Below are 20832 nucleotides of genomic sequence, written 5' to 3'. Positions count from 1 at the left end.
TGATGGCAGGCATATCGAACATGTCATAACATAAATCTGAATATATGAATTGATGTTTACATGTTCAATGATGTGTGTGCATGCCATAGTTTGTACCCCCACTTTTTTTCTTTCTTCTCCCCCATATAGTTCAATAATTGTCACTCTGTAGAAACTAGTAGCATTATATTATTGTATCCTATTATGTGAATTCCTTAGTAAATGGTCAGCATGCAATCAAAGTTAAATATCAATTAAGTCAGTATCCTGTAAACTACCTCAGTTCAATATCATTATGATATATCATCCAAAGTGACTCCTGGAGCATGTAACTCATAACATTAATTTCTTTGGTATTTCTCTCGATTACAATGGATCGAACCTATCACATTTTATTCCAGTTACATCTGTTTCCTCCCTACAGTCATATTTAATGTTTTCTTCTTCTTCTTCTTCAACATGAGCTTCAAAGGACAAACATTTTACCTTAACTTCTACTCCTAAATGTCCAACAGTTATCTGATCCAAAAACTGTACACTCTATTTTATTAATTTCGATCATGTCTGTGAAATACACAGGTATGGGTCTTAACTGTTAATTCTGCCATTTAGCTTTGTAAAATTAAACAGTACATGCCAAAATTAGCTTAAAAAATTAATTACCTTCAATGCTGTCAGCGTAGACAATCCTCATATCTAAAACTTTATGCCAAAGCCGTGGCATTCCACATTTGAACTTAGATGCAATTTGTGCAGGCAGACCTGCAAAAAAATGTAACAAAAATATACTACACCCATATCTGGATTGTAAAAAAAATTCCACTTACTAAGCTTCAGCACACATTGAGAAGAAAAGATATAAAAGGTGTCACAATGCTTTGGATGCAGGGTTCCTTCTCTTGTAATACAGCTTCCATTTATGCAAATTTCCATTTCATCATTAGATTTATGACTACGAGTTCACCTGCTCTGCAGTACGCCCCTTTCTTACAGCCTTTGTCCTTCAGTCTTGCTGTATTTATCTTTATCTCTATGTTTATTTTCCTTAGATTTTTCTTTACACCATTATTTCCCTCTTGTTATAAATCACTCCGCATTATGTTGGTTCATACCTCCATATTTTAGTTTAATTAAAATGACTCAACAGAAAACAAAAATGCCCAACCATTATAATTGAAGAGTGAGATTAAGTTATGTTGAAATTGTTCACACTAATAATGGTAATATTAAAACAGAGAGTATAAAAGATTGCATAGGGCTGAGACAGGTGGTACACAGTTACAGCACCAGACTTTACTCTGTCAGCAAGGAGTTGACATTACAGTCACACTCTGAAGGTGAGGGCTCTTCTTTGTCTCCATAAAACACTCAACCAAATCTATTCATGGCTGGCTTTCTAATGACTTTCCAACCGAAAAGTCGCATGCCAACTGAGACCGAGAGAGACAGAGTGCGGGTGGTGGGTTTGGGCGGGGGGGGGATTGTTATATTGTTATGTATACATGTGGTCTTATGCACAAATACATGAAAGATTTCAATTTATATTCATATCACACGCTAAGAAGAGAAATAACTAACAGACATCAAAATGTATATATCCATAACAGACTGATCACTCAGGAGGAAAAGGGATGGATCATAATCTCTGTCCCAAACATGCTGCTATTAGCTCAGGCTACAGATGGGCAAACATGTTCATCTTTCAGCAACATTCATTTTTACTCATTCACCATTACTTTATCTAACTGTGTATGCTATATGGATTTCACACAGCTCATTTCTATATGGACGGTAGGCCAGCCTGCGAATAGGAGAAAGGTCAGGGTAATAGAATTTCTTAGAAAGCCTCACATTAGTTGGGTGAAGTGATGAGCCAGTGACCACAGCCCAAGTATAGAGAGATCAGAGCAGGCTGAATGGAAATAGGGATTATGGAACCTTTTTATGACAGAGCGCAGACCACCGCAGCCATCCATCACTTTTGAGCAAAAATTAATGTCGTAACAAGTACAATGTTTTTTTTTCATTTACAGGAAATTACATATATTTGTTTGAGCATTACTAACATGAAATAATTGGAAGTAAGCTGTCGTCTCTCAAACCAACATTAATAGTTTCCTTTAACAATTTTTGGGTGTATCGAAGTGTCGTACTAACTGGATGGGAAGTGAAGATTTATTTGGAAAAATTGTGACTTCTGACACAGGAGCTGAGAAACTGAGTAAAAAATTACAAACTTTGTATCAACAATGGTGGCAACTACATCAATATGCTGGAAAAGAAATAAAACTTTTATTTCCAAAACCTTGAAAACAGCACAGAGAGTGAGAGAGAGAGGGAGAGAAATACAAAATTCAAAAAGTCAGTAAATTATGTGTTAATGTACTTAAAATTATAATAATGCTTGGAAAGTTCTGGTTAACAATAACGAATTATTTAGGAATAAAGGAATGATTCACCGAAAGGCAGAAGCGCTGCGTTGTTGACACACACACACACACACACACACACACACACACACACACACACACACACACACACACACAAACAAACATACATGCACATTCCTTGCTCCCTAAAATCAATGAAAACAGAACAAAAGAGGGATGACTGAGGGAGCTGGCAATGGAGTACGATCAAGGGTTCTCCAGGCCCAGCAAGCAATGGAAGATGTCCTAATGCCAACCACTTTGACCTCGCAGTAGTTTAAACTGTTCTACTTGAGAATAAAATCCACTTTCAAAGAGGAAACGAAGTACGACTTCAACAGTCTGTGAGCCATTCGTCAAGATTAGAGGCAAGAAATCTGGAAGACCACACTTAACATGGAAAGCCAAAAGGAATGGGCCTCCCACCAAGACATGAACTACTATTTGTACAGCTCAACAACCATTATGTGGGGGTGGCTCATTATGTAACATAAATCTATCAATTAATTTGACACCGTCAATGACTAGTTGACATAAGATGGAGGACTCATTGTGGGAGGAATGGAAGTAGTAGTGGTAGTGTAAAATTTATTACAGGGGGCAGTAGCGCAGCAGATGATGAGTAAGGAAAGGTCTTATTTGCACCCACAAATTCACACCCTGTTATCACCAAAGCAAATGTTGGACAATAATCACTTCTCTAGCCTTTCGTTTGATCAGTGGATTCCCTGGGATGCTCTCAAGATTTTGGACCCAGAGAAAGGCAACTGGGCAGGCATAACAACCACCATCTTTCTCTTAAGAGAAGTGAAAATTAATGTGGATGAGGAGCTCCTGAGGTTACAGCATGGTATTCAATGTGCCATTATGCTGCAGATCATGAAATAAATAATCTGGTGTGTTAGATTTTTGCCTCACAGACAGGAACGTGGCTGATGAGATGTGTTACTGCTACATGCCACAAGCTGAAGAAAAGCAGCCACCATACTGAATGGCGTTAAACATCATATTTGGTGCGTTTTATTTCTCATTGAGTACATGGTATGAATATAAGTTGCTTCGAAGCACCAGCAAATAGAAGATGCCCTCAAAACGTATTGTTTTAGGTACCATTTGTTATAATACAATGACAGGAAACTCAATATTCATAGATAATGGCTTCCTGTTGCTGATATTTTAAGTGTTATAACTTGAAATCTATAAAAATGTATCGTTTCAATGCTATGGCACAATGACTGCCTACCAAAAGCACATCTTCTTGGTACAATTTCCATATTAAATATGAATTAATGACATTTGTAGGTACAGTTCTTAATCTGTGTATGTCATTAACAGTGAGCCAGTAGCTATGATGATACTGTAGCTCATGTGCTGATATTCGTGAGAGAATATAGCACATTCCTGGTCAGCTCGACCTTCCTTCAATGACATGGTTCGATACACAGTTTGTGGTAAGTGGTAAGTATATGTAATATTCATATCAAAGGAAAAACAGTATCAAGTCATAATATCAAAAACGAGTTTATTCGTGATATGTACAGTTTGATGTTAGAAATAGTGTGTACTGTGCATTGGGTTTAAAAACGCCAGAGCAACAGTGGCAGACTTGCTGTAACAGGGTATGGTGTTGTTAAAAGCTGTTCATCATATGCACAAAGCTTATAGCCATGTCATGCTGTCAGATGTCGTTGGGATAGCGGCCTTTAATTATCATTAAAAAAGATATTGTGTTGTAGAAAGAAAAACAGATGATACACTTTGTATGATCTTAATTCATGTATTTGTTGTTGCCTAGTTGTGTTCACAGAATTAAGTAGCACACATACATGTGAGCAACCTGAGTTTCTGTTATTACATTGGCGATACAGATGTGTTATGGAAAATGAATAAAATTTAAAACCTTTATTGAGAAGTTGTTTGTCGCAAGAGTGTTTGTGCAAGATGCTCATCATGTTACATCCTACCCAGATCATGTCACTGAACAGAACCAAAATCATAAATTGAGTGAGGCTGAGATAAAGGGAAGTAGACTGTCTTCAAGATGGATGATTTTTAGTGAAATGACTTTGTATGTTGGAGGCAGTATTAGTAGCCGTGATCAATTTAGAAAGTTTAGTACTTGTTGTTTAAGTGATATACAGTTTTCAAAAGCGAAAAGGTGCCATAACATTTCACAATGGTGTAATGTTAGCTTAAAGACATGAGTTACACAGCTGCATTTATGAATGATTAGTTGCGTGTGCTTATAAAAGTGGGCATGTGGGGGATAACTAAATGGTGAGGTTGTCAGTCCCGTAATCCAAAAGTTATTTACCTAGGATACAGTGTCTGTTAAAAGTGGGTGGATACAGTGACAGGAGTGAAGCTATAAAAGGATGAATTTACAACAAATGCAGTGGAAAGCATAAAAGGGTAGGCCAAATGTAAAAACTGGATACACAGAGGTATAAAAGAGCGGTATTTGCATAGAGGAGTGGTCATGGGTCCAAGCCTAGAAAACACAAAGAGAGGCTCCAACCACAACCACCTTGCCCCTGCTCCAGGAGGAAAGCAAAACTTATAACTGAAAATTAAACCACTTTTAGATAGGAAACTGAGGAATAGTTCAACCATATGTGAATCGCCTGCTAATACTGAAAACAAAGAATCTAGAAGACTAAACTTAGTACGGCCAAAAGAAGGGGACATTCCACCAATATATAGAATACAGTCAGTCTGGCTCCACAGACACATTGTGGGGGTGGCTTGTTACACAAGAGAAAAAAGTGGATGTGCCTAGTATGACTGATGCATAGACAGCATAAGACAGTGGACTGCTTCCGAGAGGAGCAGAAGGAAGAGTGCCAAACTGCAGTAGTCTCCTTGACTGTGGCAGTGCACCGGATGTCATTTCACTTTTTGGCAAAGATAGATTTGATGAGTATCCTCTTATATGCACCTGAAACCATGAAAGGGAATGGGTGGTAAGTATCTGCCTCTCTAGCCAAGCAATCTACCAGTTCATTGCCTGGGATGCCCAACAAGACTTGGGACCCAGAGAAAGACAACGCAGCAGGTGGCAGGGCCAAGGGCAGAGAGGAGTTCATGGATAGCAGAGACCAAAGGGTGATGTAGCCTGCAAGCTGCTCACTGAGTCAGCACATATTAAAACACTGTGATAGGAAGCCTGAGTAATGAAATGGAGAGCCCTCTTAATGGCTAGTAGCTCTGCTGTGAACACACTACATGATCCCAGCAGCAAATGGTGTTCCATGCTAGTAGGAGGCGTAAAAGTTATCCCACCTTATCTTTCATTTTAGAACCATCAGTATAGAGGATGGCAGCAATCTGGAATTCTTCAAGGATGGAACATAGAAGATGCCAGAATATCATAGGGGTGACAGAGACCTTAGGGCCATGAAATAGTTCAATCCTAATTGTGTTCGAGGCATCATGAAGGAAGGGTGGAGGGGGGGGGAAGGGGGAGGGGGGAATTCACAGGGCACATTCCAATGCATGGAGATAGAGATTTTCCAATGAGTGGAGAGAAGGGAAGTGATTGGTTGGTTGGCTGGCTTAAAAGAGTGGGGAAGGGATCAAACTGCTAGGTCATCGGACCCTTGTTCTGAATAACACAGTGCCACAAGGGTGAGAATAAAACAAGTGAGACCGACAACACAAAATGGAGAGAAAAGGAAAACCACAAGAGCTACAGAAGGGCAACAAACACTTAAATGCACAAAGGGGAGAAGAAAACCACAGAAACGCAAGAAACAGGTGGAAGAGATTAAAACAACAAAACAGATTACAATGGTTGGCTGACCTTAAGGATAAAAAGGAGAAGCCAGCCACTGTGCAACACATTAAAACCTCCAGCCTAAAAGCACTAGGAAGGAGAACACAGAGGGACAAAGGACATGCGCTAAAACTTAGATCAAGTGTAAAACTAAATCAGCTGATGAGGCATTGTCAGATAAAATTAGTGGCAACGAGACCGGTAATCAAAGATTTCGTCACAGTATAGTCAAAGTGGGGCAGTCCACCAGAATTTGGGCCACTGTCAACTGGGCACCGCGTCGACACTGAGGCGGGTCTTCATGGTGCAGGATGACTGGGTGTTGTGTGCTGTCCTTAGGTTAGTTAGGTTTAAGTAGTTCTAAGTTCTAGGGGACTGATGACCATAGATGTTAAGTCCCATAGTGCTCAGAGTCATTCACGGTGCAGGAGATACCTGCCGGTCGCCCAAGCATGGCCAATGCGGACCCGGTAGAGAACCATGAGAGGCCTGCATGGAGCACTGCCACACATTAGTAGTCTCCTTACTGGCATGCCATTTGTAGTGCATACTGAGACTATGCCATTCTGTCTCCCAAAGCCAAAAAACCTGGCAGCATAAAAACGAACACAGGCCAGTTATTGGAATGCCAATCTCCATAAGCAGTTTCCGAGTAGCCAGTTTAGCCAGGCTGTCAGCAAGTTCATTGCCTGGGATTTCGACATGTCCTAGGTTCTACACGAACACCACTGAACGACTGGACCATTCCAGGGCATAGATGGCCTCCTGGATGGTCACTACCAAAGGATGATGCGGGCAGCACTGGTTGATAATAGCTTGTAGGCTGCTCGAGGAGGAGGAGGAGGAGATTACTGTTTAATGTCCCGTCGACAACGAGGTCATTAGAGATGGAGCACAAGCTTGGATTAGGGAAGGATGGGGAAGGAAACTGGCCGTGCCCTTTCTAAGGAACCATCCCGGCATTTGCCTGAAGCGATTTGGGGAAATCACGGAAAACCTAAATCAGGATGGCCGGACGCGGGATTGAACCGTCGTCCTCCCAAATGCAAGTCCAGTGTGCTAACCACTGCGCCACCTCGCTCGGTAACACTGCTCAAGGAGTCAGTACACAGAAGAAACGACTCCCCAGGGCATGAATGGATGTGCTCAAGAGCACGAGATATAGCCACCAGCTCTGCAGTGAAAACACTGCAGCCATCAGGCAAGGAATGCTGTTCAATATGTCCTCCATGGACATACGTAAAGCTGACATGACCATCAGCCATCGAGCTGTCGGTGTAAACCACTTCATGGCCTCAGTACATGTGAATAATTGAGAGGAAATGACACCAGAGCACTGTGGGGTGAACTGAGTCCTTTGGGCCATGTGAAAGGTCCACACAAAGCGACAGCCTAGGTGTACACCATGGAGGTGTACGTGAATGGACCTCGAGTATAGGGGGTAAAGGCAAGGACTCTAGTTCAGATAGAAGGAATAATGTGTGAAATGTAGCTGGCGAGCAGTTGTGCACACCTGACCTGCAATGGAGGGGCTCCAGCCTCCGCCAGTACGCTTGTCACCGAACTCGTCCTAAAAGCTCCTGTCGCTAGTCAAACGCCAGAGTGGTGCACTGGGGCAAGTAAATGCAATGCTGAGGGTACCGCTGAACCATAAACCAAACTCCCACAGCCAAGGTGGGATTGAACAAGGGCTCTGTAGAGCTGCAGCAGCGTAGCGCGATCTGCACCCCAATTGGTGTTGCTCAGGTAGCAGAGGGCATTGAGGTGCTGCCAACACTTTCACTTAAGCTGATGAAGGTGAGGAAGCCAAGTTAATAAGGCATCAAAAACCAGTCCTAAGAATTGATATGTCTCTACTACAGTGAGGGAATCATCTGTAAGGTGAAGTTCTGGTTCAGGATGAACGGTACGACACTGACAGAAGTCCATAACACATGACTTTGCAGCCGAAAACTGGAAGCCATGGGCTAGACCCCATGACTGTGCCTTGTGGATGGCTCGCTGTAGGTGCCACTCAGCAACACCAGTACTGGTCGAGCAGTACAAAATGCAGAAGTCGTTTGCATACAGAGACGGTGAGACGGATGGCCCTGCAGCTGCTGCTAGACCATTAATAGCCACTAAAAGTAGAGATAAACTCAATACACAGCCCTGCGGGACCCCATTCTCCTGGATATGAGGGGAACTATGGGAGTCACCAACTTGGATATGAAAATTGGAAGTGACAGGAAATTCTGGATAAGATCAGGAGCGGCCCTTGGAGACCCCACTCGTATAATGTGGCCAAGGATATGATGTCGCCAGGTGGCACCTGTATTGATGAGGCAGAAGTCGAGTTGTGACAGTAAATTTTCGACACCTCTGCCTTGGCAAATAAGCACAGTGCCACCCCACAAGGGTTTATGAGTGTCAAAATCTCCCAAAAGTTGGAAAGGTTTAGGGAGTTGATCAATCAGTGCAGCCAGTGCATTCAGGGGTACTGCACCATATGGAGGACAATATACACTGCAGACAGTTATTTCTTGCGTCGTACTTATTCTGACAACCACAGCTTCAACAGGGGTTTGAAGGGGCACAGTTTCACAACTGACTGAGTTCAGGACATAGACACAAACTCCACCTGACACTCTATTATAGTCACTAAAGTTCTTGCAATATCCCTATAGCTGTGGAGGGCAGGGATCCGCATTTCCGGGAACCAGGTTTCCTTAAGGGCAATGCAGAAAATAGGTGTAAAGCTTAAGAGTTGCCGTAGCTAAGTCAGATGGTGGAAAAAACCACCACAATTCCTCCGGACAATGACGTTAACATGAGGCTGGGAAGGCATGAAGCGCGCAAGGAGGCAGGTTATGCCTCAGGGTCATCTGCTGCCACTGACTGAGTATTTGTAGCCATTTCTATGCTGGATGAGGCATCGGTGAGATCCAGGTCTGCAGGTGATGCTAAGATCTCCACTGCATCCTCAGATGCAGAATTGATAGGGAGTGGTGGTGTTGAGGCCACCAGAGAGTCCTGTTTCTTATCTGACTACTTCTTAGTTTGATTGCTCTCTTGCTTCTCTTTGGGGACCTGCTGGGAAGATTTCTCCAAAGCAGCTTCAGGCATGGAGGAAGACCGTGAACCTCTTTGTCCAGCAGCTTTTGGCTCCTTGAGACACTGGCGAGTGTCTACCATGGCATTAGTGGAGACCTTGGGAGAGAGGGCCCCAAGGGACCCCTTCCGCATGAGAGGAGCCAGAGGAAGCTGTTGCTTCTCCGACAGGGGGGAGGGGACCAATGTTCCCTGCATTTGGGGATGCCTTGCTCCCAAAGTAGGTGCTTTGGGAGCAATGGAGGAAGATTTGCCCCCTACCACCAAGGTGGCAGATGTATTCTGGTGGCCCAGAGGGCTCACTGTTCGTGGCACAGAGTGAGGAACCATTGGCACTTGGGACGGTGATTGTGACATAGCTGCAGGATATGTTAACGTCAACCGAATGGGGTGTAATCTTTCAAATTTACATTTAGTCTCTGTGTAAGTAAATTGGTCCAGGGTCTTGTACTCCATGAATCTCTGCTCCTTTTGGAGTACTGGGTAGTCTGGTGAGCAGCAGGAGTGGTGCTATCCACAGTTGATGCAAGTGGGAGGTGGCGCACATGGAGTATCTGGTTGCAGTGGATGTCCGCAGTCTCAACATGTGGCAATGGAATTGCAGCGGGAAGACATGTGCCTGAACTCCCAGCTCTTAAAGCACCACATAGGGAGAGGGACATACAGTTTAACATCAGAGCAGTAAACCATCAACTTGACCTTTGCAGGTAATGAATCACCATCAAAGTCCAAGATGAAGGAACACATAGCAACTCTGTCTTTGGGTGCTATGTAAATACGCCGGATGAAATGAACACCCCGCTGTTACAGAGCTCGTCATCAGACTGCAAGAGGATACTGAGATGGAAACTGATCCCCTGGACCATGTTGAGGCTTTTATAGGGAGTGGCGGAAACAGGAATATCACTCACAAACGAGTAACACCCGGGATTGGGCTGGGGATGCTGTCTGAAACAAGACTGCACTGTTTTGCATCTTGGACAACACTGTCACTTCTCCAAACTTATCCTCAACGTGTTCAATGAAAAACTGAGGTTTTGTAGGTAGAAAGGAGTCCCCATCAGTTCTGCTACAGACTAAAAACCAAAGCTAATATGGCTCTCTCTGTTCTGTAGCCCTACATTCCTTCCATGGTGTAGTATTGTGTTCGATCTTATCCTTCTTAGAGAATGCTGGTGTCATATGGTCACCAGGAAGAGATGACTTAGTCCGCTCCATTGCAGGTCATTCGCCCTGATGCCACCCACTCCGATCAGGGGTTCTCCCCGCGAGTGTCATCCAGCCACAGCAAAGGCCAACTGGCATGATGGCCGTTGCTGGAAGTCCTGATGCCCCAGGAAGACAGCTATCTACTCTTTGGCATACATGGGGAGTTTCCAGCTCAGTCATCAGCAGTGTGATCCCTGCGTTGTCAGGGGGCTACCACCAAATGGGTACATGATGACCCAACCACAATGGACTAGCTACCATGCTGGATATTGAGCGCAGAGAAATCCAATATTGTCATGGGAGCAAAAGAGGACAGGAGACAATGGAAGAAGATGACATACCCCAGAAAGTGTCCTTGCCCAAATAGCTGAATTGCAGGTGGAGACGCAAAGCCATGACGAGAGATTCAGGAGATTGAATCTACGGGCATTATGGATAAGTTGTGCACCACATAAGGTGTTGTGCCCCATACGGCCCACATTTCAGTAGAATTTTGAAAGTGACAGGTCAAACCATAGAATGGGACCTGAACTCATAGGACTAAAAAGTGTGAGACTTCTTTTAGTTGCCTCTTATGCCAGGCAGGAATACCTTGGGCCTATTCTAACCCCCAGACCGCAGGTGGAGAGGGAAGTGAGACACATTCCAACCAGCAGTCCCACATGAGTTTGGGTGTCTTGGGAGACATCCCTCATTTGCAAAGATGATGGGGTATATAGGATGGTCAGGGAACCGTCAAAATGGTGATAAGAGACTGTCGGTGAGACTACTGTGAAAGGCACTGATAGCCAGACACACCATATAATGATGAACAACAGGATCATGTAGTTTCAAAGTGGAAGGAGCTGCTGAGCCATAAACCACACAAGCATAATCTAGTCTGGACAAAACCAGAGCACGGTAAAGATGGAAAAGAGTAGCACAAACTGCAACCCACAATGTGTCAACCACAAGACAGCGCATTATACTTCTGCACGCAAGTAATCTTCAGGTGGTGAATATAGGGCAGCCATGTCAGCTTTTTATCAAAAGTAAGGCCCAAGAAATGACTGTGCTCCGACATCTAGGTGCTGGTTCCCTAAATAAAGTTCTGGATCAGGGTGCACTGTGGGTCAACAGCAAAAATGCATAAACCGCATTTTGGCAAGAGGAAACTGGAAGCCATGGGAGAGGGCCTATGCAGATGCCCATCAGATGGTGCCTTGAAGCAGGCATTCAGCAGATGCTACCAAGTGGGAGCTGCAAAAATTGTCGATGTATAATGCCAGGGAAACCTGATGGCCAACAAAGTTTACAAGCATGTTGCTGGCAATGAGGAAGAGTGTGACACTTAAAACACAACCCTGTGAGATATCATTCTTCTGGATCCAAGGTGTGAATGCCGACTCAAACACTGAAGAGCCAGTGAGATAAAAACTTGCAAATAAAAACTGGAATGGGCCATGAAAGCCCCCATTATGGAGGGTAACTAAAATGTTATGGCACAAAGCTGTGTTGTATGCCTTATGTAGGTACCATGACAGTGAGTTGGCTGTTAGTACAAGCCTGTTGGATTGCTGCTCCCAATCTGAGTGAATGGTCAGTTGTTGAGCATCCTTCCCAGAACTCACACTGATACAGTGATAAAAGGCCCTGAGATTCAAGTATCCAACATAATTTGAAGCTAACCAACATCTCAAGCAGATTAAAAAGTACATTGGCCCGCATAATCGAGCAGTAGTTGTCAAGAGACGTTTGGTTCTTCCCGGGTTTAAGGATGTGGATAACTATGCTGTCTTACCATTTCAAGGGGAAGGCACCAGTGAACCAAATGCGATTAAGACCCTGAGTAAATGTTGTCTCTGTGTAACATCCAAGTGTTGCATCATCTGGTTGTGGATGGCATCTGGGCCTGGGGCTGTGTCATGTGTAGCGGTAAGAGCCTGCAAGAACCCATTCAGTGAAGGCTTCATTGTAGAATTCAGCTTGGTGAGGGTTGAAACCGAGGGGGGTTTCTTCAGCTTGGCATTTCTCCCAGAGAAACATAGCAAGATAGGAACAGGATGCTGATGGCATTTCAAAGTGTGTTGCGAAATGTCCTGCAAGGACTGAGGGAGAAAACATAATGCTCCAAGCATTTTTCTTCTTACTTTGCTTAAAAAGGTAGCAAGCCTTAGCATGGAGACGTTTCAAAGCAATAAGGTTGGTCTGTGAACAGTGACATTTAAATCGTTGCAGGGCCTATTGGCCATCCTTGATAGAGACTGCTACCTCCTTGATCCATGATGGTATCAGTCAATGACAAGGACCTGTAGATAGGGGGATAGAAGTGCCAGTGGCATGAAGAATAGTTGCAGAAATGTCTCACACAACCACCCGCATCAATGCAATCCTACAGAGAGGTGTCAAAGTGCATTGCAGACATATATATAAAGGCCAATTGGATCTGCGGAATGCCCAACATGGGGGCCTGTCTGCTGGGCAGCAGCAGGGGAATTATACAATCACCAGAAAGCGATCACTGTCACAAAGACCATCATGGGTGACCAGTGTAGGGAAGCAATCAGAGCAGGGAAGGAGATCGTGGGATCGACAGCAGAAGACGTGCCACAAGTGACACTGAAGTGGGTAGGGGAACTGTCAATGAGGACAAAAGTCAAAGTTTGTAACATGTTATTCAATCAGAAGATCCCTACCCATTGAATTGCCACTTCCTCAAAGGGTGTGGCATGTACTGAAATCCCCGAGGAGGAGATAAGGAGGTGGGAGTTGCTGTATCAAGGGAGGCAGTCAACAAAAGGAAGCGGTGTACCTGGAGGGTTGTAGACACTGCAAATGGTGATTGCTGGGGTCATTTGCACTCATGCCACTATTGCTTCTTCGTTAGTATAAATGGGGATCCAGTCACTAATGACATCGGTGTGAACCAAAGTGCAGACCTCTCCAGACGCTATCCCATGGTCAGCATGATTTTGACAGAATGCCCGATACCCATGAAAAGTTGGAGAATGGTCATCAAGAAAGTGCATTTCTTGACACGAAAAGATACAATGCAAAGCAAGAGGAAATAAGCTGTATTTCTGGTAGGTGACAGTAATATACTTAGCAGTTACACTTGTTTATTGTGTGGTTAGAGACCAGTTTAGACATAAAGAAGCCGAGAGGATGTCATGTCACCGGGTCAGTGGTCATCACCTACGAGAGCGGGGTGACACCCATAAATATCAGACTCAAGATGCAAAGGGGGAGGTGGCACCTCATGGGGCACCAGGAAGGGGAGGCGTAGTCTTCTTCTTCTTCTTCTTCTCCTCCTCCTCCTCCTCCTCCTCCTCCTCCTCCTCCTCCACCTCCTCCTCCTCTTGGAGGTTGATGAGGGCAGGCCACAGATGGATAGCAGGCGCCCCCAAGGTCTGGAACCGAAAGAGAGTTGTGGTAGCAGGCCTATGGCTGGATAGACACAGGGGTGGGTCCCAAGGGAGGGGGTGAGGGGGGCATCACTGGCAGGTGCCAAAGAACAGGGCACTTATTCATCCAGGGAGGGTGAACGGCAACCAGAGGAGAGGGCATGGGAACTGCAGGGGAGGTGGAGATGAGAGGGGGATGAAGCTGGGTAAGGAAGTGGCAGGAGGGGGAAAGGATGTATCAGAGGCAAAAATTGAAGAAATCAACACTGGCTGGAGTTGGCCATATTTTTGGCAAGCCTCAGAATAAGATAGACAATCCAGGGACTTACCCTCTTGGATTTTCTTTCTTTCTTGTAAATTGGGCAACCTGACGAGCATGGAGAGTGGCAGTCATGACAATTTACAACGCAGGTGGCAGAACACAGGGTCTTCCCTCATGAAGTGGGTGGCTACAGTCACCACACAGAGGGTCTGCTGTACAGTGGGAAGACATATGCCCAAAACTCAAGCACTGAAAGCGCCTCATGGGTGGCAGGATGTACAGTTCCACATCACAGTGGTAAAATACAATCTTAATTTTCTCTGGGAGTGTATCTCCCTAGAAAGCTTAACAAAAGTGCCAATATTGGTGTGGTTGTCTTTACGACACTTCTCCACATGTCAAACAAAGTGAACACCAAACTGCTCCAGATTAGCCCAGAGCTACTCATAAGTTTGCAGAATGAGATCCCTATAGTCACATCCTGGATCATATGCAGAGACTGGTGACGAATAATAGACACTGGGAAATGACTTAGGCAACCACAAGCACAAAGAGCTGCAGATTGGGCAGCAGAAGAAGCTCTGGTCAACAGGGAGCCCGACTGCTTCTTACTGTGAGACTCCACACTGCCACACTACTCCTCTATATTCTCCAGAGAAAACAACAGGTTTATGGTGGTGAATGTGAATCCTAATACAGACCAGGTAGTGGGGAAAGTGTTTCATCCAAAGACTGTGAGCCTGGCCCTCCTCCCAAAGTGCAGCCAAGGAAGGGAAAGCTGCAGGATCATATGAAGCAGCATTCAAGGATCCACTACCACTAAATGTGATGGTCTTTGAAGAACGGCCAGATTTCTGCTTCTTGATATGCTTCGTACACCGAGCATCCACCTGACACCACCCACTCCAATCAGGGGCTCTCCCCGTGGGCACCACCCAGACACAGCAACGGCCGCCTGGCAGGACAGTTGTCGCTGAGAGTTGCAATGCTCCAGGATGACAAGCAACCACTTCTTGGCATACATGGGGAGGTAACAACTCATGCATCAGTAGTGTGATTCTTGTATTGTCAGGGGGCTAGGCCAGATGAGCACATAACAGCCCCACCACATGGACTGGCTACACATGCTGATGACCTAGTGGGGCAGTGGGGGTTATGGTGGGGAAGGAGAGTGGAAGGCAGGGACGGAGAAGCATCCACATCACATACACTACAGAGGGAGATGTTCCCCAAATGGCTCACACTAAAGACAGAAAATTTAGAAGTGGAGGTCAAACACCAAGAGTGGACCAAAAACACCAAAAAGGACGAAAGAGAACAGGCAGGAGGAACAAAATCACAAGGAATGCAGGGAAACAGGTGAATAGTCAGGTCAACATATATAAATACGCCAAGAGAGGGGAATGAGGGAGCAGAGAGGAGGAGCATGGTGAACGAAATGCAACACAGGAAGGAAGAATGGGCCCTAGGGGCAACATGCATGAAATCACAAGAGAACTGTGAGCCCCTCGGGAGAGGTGGGGGGGGGGGCACAGAATAATGTTATTAGTTAGGGTGAAGACTACTAAGCTCCTAAGAGCATTGAAAGAACTGAATCGATCAACACATAACATCAGACTTGTTAATATCATTGCAAACATATTGTTATTAACAAATTACAAAGTCAGGCCAACTGACAGACACAGTGCAGAAATATTACATGCACATCGACCCACTGCATACAGCTGAAAGCACCGTGGGCTATGAGCTGTGAAAAGAAAGGTAGCAGGTTCACATCCACTTGCTGCTATTCCTTTCTTTCCTAAATGATTAAAGTAGAAATACTATCTCAAAAGTTGATGTTATTTATTATAAGCAATGTATCTGAGGCAATTCTTGTTGCAAAGGCCAACAACTAGACTGTTTCCCCAGTGGCCAGAAACCTTGGCCAGCCAGCCAGAGTATGCCAGAAAGTAAAAACAAGTTACACACTAGAAGTTTTTACTGTTATGAAACATCTTGTAAAATATGGGTTTATGGACTGGCTTATGTTTTTATCTTGTTGGTAAATATCTTTTTCAATGATGGTGTGCAACTTTGATAAAATCTCGTCTTCCATTCACATGAAATTACAAAACAAGTCTTGAACTTGAAATCTGTGCAATAATGTATGTTTTTTCAGAGTGCTGGTAGTCAATGCAACATTGAGAATACTAACATTAGACACTATACCATAAGTGTATTAAATTTAAAACTGAAAATGGTATGGAAATCCTATTAAGTTAACAAATAACAATATCTCAGATTGTTGGACAGCATTACGTATTGTTCCAATGCCAGCAATTCAATGTTCAAGCCACTGATGAGTACAGAACCTTCATTATGATTTTCTCTACTCTTCTTTGACAATCACTAACACAGTTGACACAGCTATTTTATGTGCCTCTATTCTTTTCAGATAACGATGTGCATTGCAAATCAAATAAAGGTAATAATGGGTGCACGACAGTGCTGAGAGCGCAAATCATGTTAACCAGCTCATCCCGTGTGCTGAGGTCACATGTCCTGTCCACATCCACGTCAATGTTAGCTGCCTTGTCCCATGGGAGGATGGATTAAGGTATAATAGAGAATGTTGTGAATAGCACACATCATAGTGTGACAAAAGTATCATCAATCAACAAACAGCCTGGAGACTGCTCACTGAGTTACTACAAACTAAACTGCAGTTGAGGATGGTCCATTTGACACAATGTAGGGCTCTATTAATGGCTGTCACAACTGCCATAAAAAGATTAGATCATAGCAAGCAGAAGAGAAAGTATGCTGACACCCGGTGTGTTAACACATGTAGTGTAGGGCAGATGGCAAGCCCGTAAACTATGAGCAGAGCTGTCACTTCAGTTGACATGATTCTGCCATATTGGAAGGTGTGTGTTGGTAGAGTCTATGCTTATTTTGCGAGTTTGTTTGAAATGTTGCGAGTGGACATCACAGAGTTGAAGGCTTCAGTGGTAAAGTGCTGTTAAGAGTCTTAGTTATTCATTTTTGAAGAAGAAGAATGAAAAATGCCTATGTACATTGTTCCAGTGCGCAGATCAGGCAACAGAGAAAGTAAGGGTAAGAATTTTTTTAGACCTCCAAAAAATGTAGCAGAGTTTTCCAAATGAGCAACAGCAATAATTCAGAAAGATAGAGATCTGACTCACAGTTGTTTTGTGTGTGATTCACATTTCAGTGAGGAACTTCTCACAAAAGCAGACTTGTTTGTCATCAATGGTAAACAAGTTAAAATTCCAAGACAAAAGTGGTCTCTAAAATGAGGAGCCATTCTTTATTTATTTCCCAATTTACCAAAATATCTATCGGAAGTATTGCACAACAGAAAATCACCAGTAAAACACTCGCAAGAAAGAAGCTGTGGCAAAGGAAAAATGTTTAATAAGAAGTTATGATCTCAGTGTTTCTTCTGTCAAGGGAAGTTTGCAGAACCAAACGGTACCAGACACAGCAGTAATTTCATTAAAAAGAACATTAAAGTATAAGAAGCTGGAAGTTGTGCAATTATATATTAAATTATGAATAGCGAATGCTGAAATAAATCTTCTGCTGAAGCACCCATCAGACAAAAAGCATATGACAATTCAGTCACATCTCTTAGATCATTCTAAACTAAGCAAGAAACAGAAAATCATAGTAGACACAAAATAAAGAAAAGCCTGTTAGAAAACAGTAAGGGAATGTGGATGATAACAGAGTTTCTTCTGGACAGTGTACTCTTAAAAATTAAGTCACCCAAAGGATATAAACATTGTTTGAAGCAAGGATTGTTGCCACTTCCTTCCAATACACCATCTGCGAAATTTAGTAACAGGTCTCAGATGTTCATACGGAATCAATATGTCTGATACTGAAACAATTAAGAATTATTCTCAGGAAGGATGAGATGAAAACAAACACATAGGTGTGCTGATTTTTTATGAAGTTAAGCTCCAAGAAGAAGCGCATTTTAATAGCACTTTGTTCAGTGTTGATGGTTTCATCAATATAGGGGAATATACTCCAGAAGACTCCTATGAATAAACTTGTAAATCATGTTCTCCTGTTTACGTTTGTAGCTCTACTGCATAACTGGATCCAACCTGTTGCTGTGTATGCTACTTGCAATGCAACTACTGATGACTTCATCTCACAGAAATTGATTCAAGAGCAAGACAGAACAAGAATTACTGCATTCACTTCTGATGGCAGTCAGCCAAATAAATAGGTCTGGCAGTGTCTAGGAATTAGTGACATAAAAAATAGTTACCTGCTCTGTATCAAATCCTGTTGAAGAAACAAGAAGAATTTGGGCAGTTTCAGATGATGGGATAAGATGAATAAGGACCCATGAAAGTTCATCTCATGGAAGGTAAGTAAAATGTGATGGTGCCAAGCAGTGTCATATGCCTCATGCAATAAGTGGTTGAATTTTAGAAAAATGCCTGCCAGATGGCTGTTTTGAAACCAACCAGATGATCAGTTGTGTATCCTGTCCAGAAAACCACACCGACAGGCAACAAAAGGCTCTGTGATTTGAGATCCCATCGTATTTGCCAGGTTACCATTCTCTCAAACAGTTTCTGAGCATGTTGGTGAGGTTAATCAGACACTAGCTGTCAATAGACTTGGGGTTTCGTCTGGTTTAGGGATTGGGATGATGATAGTGTCTTCCCACTGTGAAGGGACTTGCACTGTGAAGGGAGAACACCTTCTAGCCAAATACAGTTGAAGGCCATGAGCAGACAGCATTTTTGAGGTCATCCACATGGTGAATTGTCTGATGATGTTGCTTTAGCAGTCCAAGGAGCATCTTTTGAACATATTGAAGAGAAGCTCTCCCATGCTCTAGAAATTCTAAGTGACTATTACCAAGACAACCAGCTGAAGCCAAATCCAGCAAAAACACAGATTTGTGCGATCCATCTTAGAAATAGATATGCAGCAAGGAAATTGCATTTGTTCTGGGAAGGTAAGTAATTAGAACACTGCTTCACCTCCAAATATCTTGGAGTAACTCTTAATCGAGCACTTACCTACAGAATACATTGCCTGAACACCAAACGGAAGGTATATGTTAGAGGCACCATGTCACTAATAGTGCAGTCCCTCCTGCCAGAGGTTTGAGTTCTCCCTCAGGTATGGGTGTGAGTGTCGTCCTTAGCGTTAATTTAGTGTAAGTAGTGTGCAAATATAGGGACTGATGACCTCAGCAGTTTGGTCCCTTAGGAGTTCACATGCATTTGAACTTTTGTATCTGCAAGGAACAACTTTCTCTGGAAATTATTGGGTACAACCTGGGGGATGCATCCTTGCATCTTAAGAACTTCTGCTGTAGCTCTTTGCTATTCAGCTGCAGGATATGCTTGCCCTGTCTGGTGCAGATCTAGTCATGCTAAACAAGTATATATCACCTTGAATGAAACCTGCAGACTCGGTACGGGATGATTGAGATCTACACCACATGATAAAGTTTATGGTCTAGCAGGCACCCCACCTCCTGGTATCCATCATGAATGTGCATACAGACTGGAAACATCTAAGGCACTGAATGCGAAGACCCACACACTACACAGGTATCACCCAGCAGTACCAAGACTCAAGTCAAGGAAAAGCTTTCTCCATTCAACTGAAAGCCTCACTGAACTACCTTTGAACTTCAGAATCAACTCATGGTGTTCCAGAACCAGCCACCTTGCAGGGTGGATGATCCCAACTGAAAGACTCCCATCAGGTCACGAAGAAAGCTGGTCAATATGGAAGACCCTAAACAGGCTGCATTCTGGAGTTGGAAGAACAGAGACCAAATTGAAAAAGTGAGGATTTGCATGCAACTCCACAGCATGTGAATGCGGTGAAGAACAGACAATGAGTCATCATCTTGTCTGCAGCCTATTCCCAACGTCATGCATGCCACAGAATTTCATCTATGTCACCAAGGACGCATGGGAGGTTGCTACATACTGATCACAAAACAGTAAATTGTAATTTTAATGCTTATAGCACCATGGTTTGGAACATTTTATATAACTTGTAAGCTATAGAGTGAGTTTCTGACATGATTAAATAAAAACATATAGTCTGATTATGAATCAGATCAGTGCCTGGGGCTGTATGATGAGTCAAGAGCCTGAAGCACTTCCCAGACAATATAAGGTTCATTAGATAACCAGCATGACAGATAGTGTAAGACAGAAAGATATCCCATGTAAGCATTCACAAGGTAGCCACATAAAAAGAGGTCACAGATGATGTTGGAAAGTAAGTCACACGGTTTTCAACAAGGACCGAAGCATTGGAACAAGTAACACCATAAAGAAAGAGACTGGGAACACGTGTTGATATTTGACAGGCCTGGAGACTATGAAGCTTGACTCACACCTAGGATTAAGAGGCATATGTTCCCAATGAGAAAATGTAGGGCTCCAGCATTCTTTCTCACTGTGTTTACTTGGACAGTGAGCCACAGATGAAGAGCCGTTTGCAAGTAAAGAAGGTGGTCAGTGAAGAATGTCGCTTTAGACATGTAAAGGCCCTTCAATGATCCTGAAAAGCTGTTGCAACATCTTTGGTCTACAATGACACTATTCAGTAGCAGAGAGGGGGGGGGGGGGGGGCTGTATAACGTGGAACAGCAGTTCCTGTGGTGTAGGTGATCACACTCACACCAGGGACGTTCGACACCAC

At 43.6% G+C, this 20832-nt stretch overlaps 1 protein-coding gene across 1 annotated transcript in view; it reads right to left on the bottom strand.

Annotated features, from left to right (window-relative positions):
- The window catches only part of LOC126427150 (uncharacterized), a 70155-nt gene that overhangs the window by 30849 nt on the left and 18474 nt on the right, over window positions 1-20832 (bottom strand). Inside the window, exon 3 of the mRNA XM_050089376.1 lies at window positions 643-741. Within this exon, the coding sequence (XP_049945333.1) occupies window positions 643-741 (99 nt within the window). The remainder of the gene's footprint in view (window positions 1-642; window positions 742-20832) is intronic.

This window comes from Schistocerca serialis, chromosome 11, assembly GCF_023864345.2.
Source record: "Schistocerca serialis cubense isolate TAMUIC-IGC-003099 chromosome 11, iqSchSeri2.2, whole genome shotgun sequence".
NCBI lineage: Eukaryota > Metazoa > Arthropoda > Insecta > Orthoptera > Acrididae > Schistocerca > Schistocerca serialis.
Note: the sequence above shows the minus strand (reverse complement) of the source record. Positions and strands in the feature narration are given on the sequence as shown.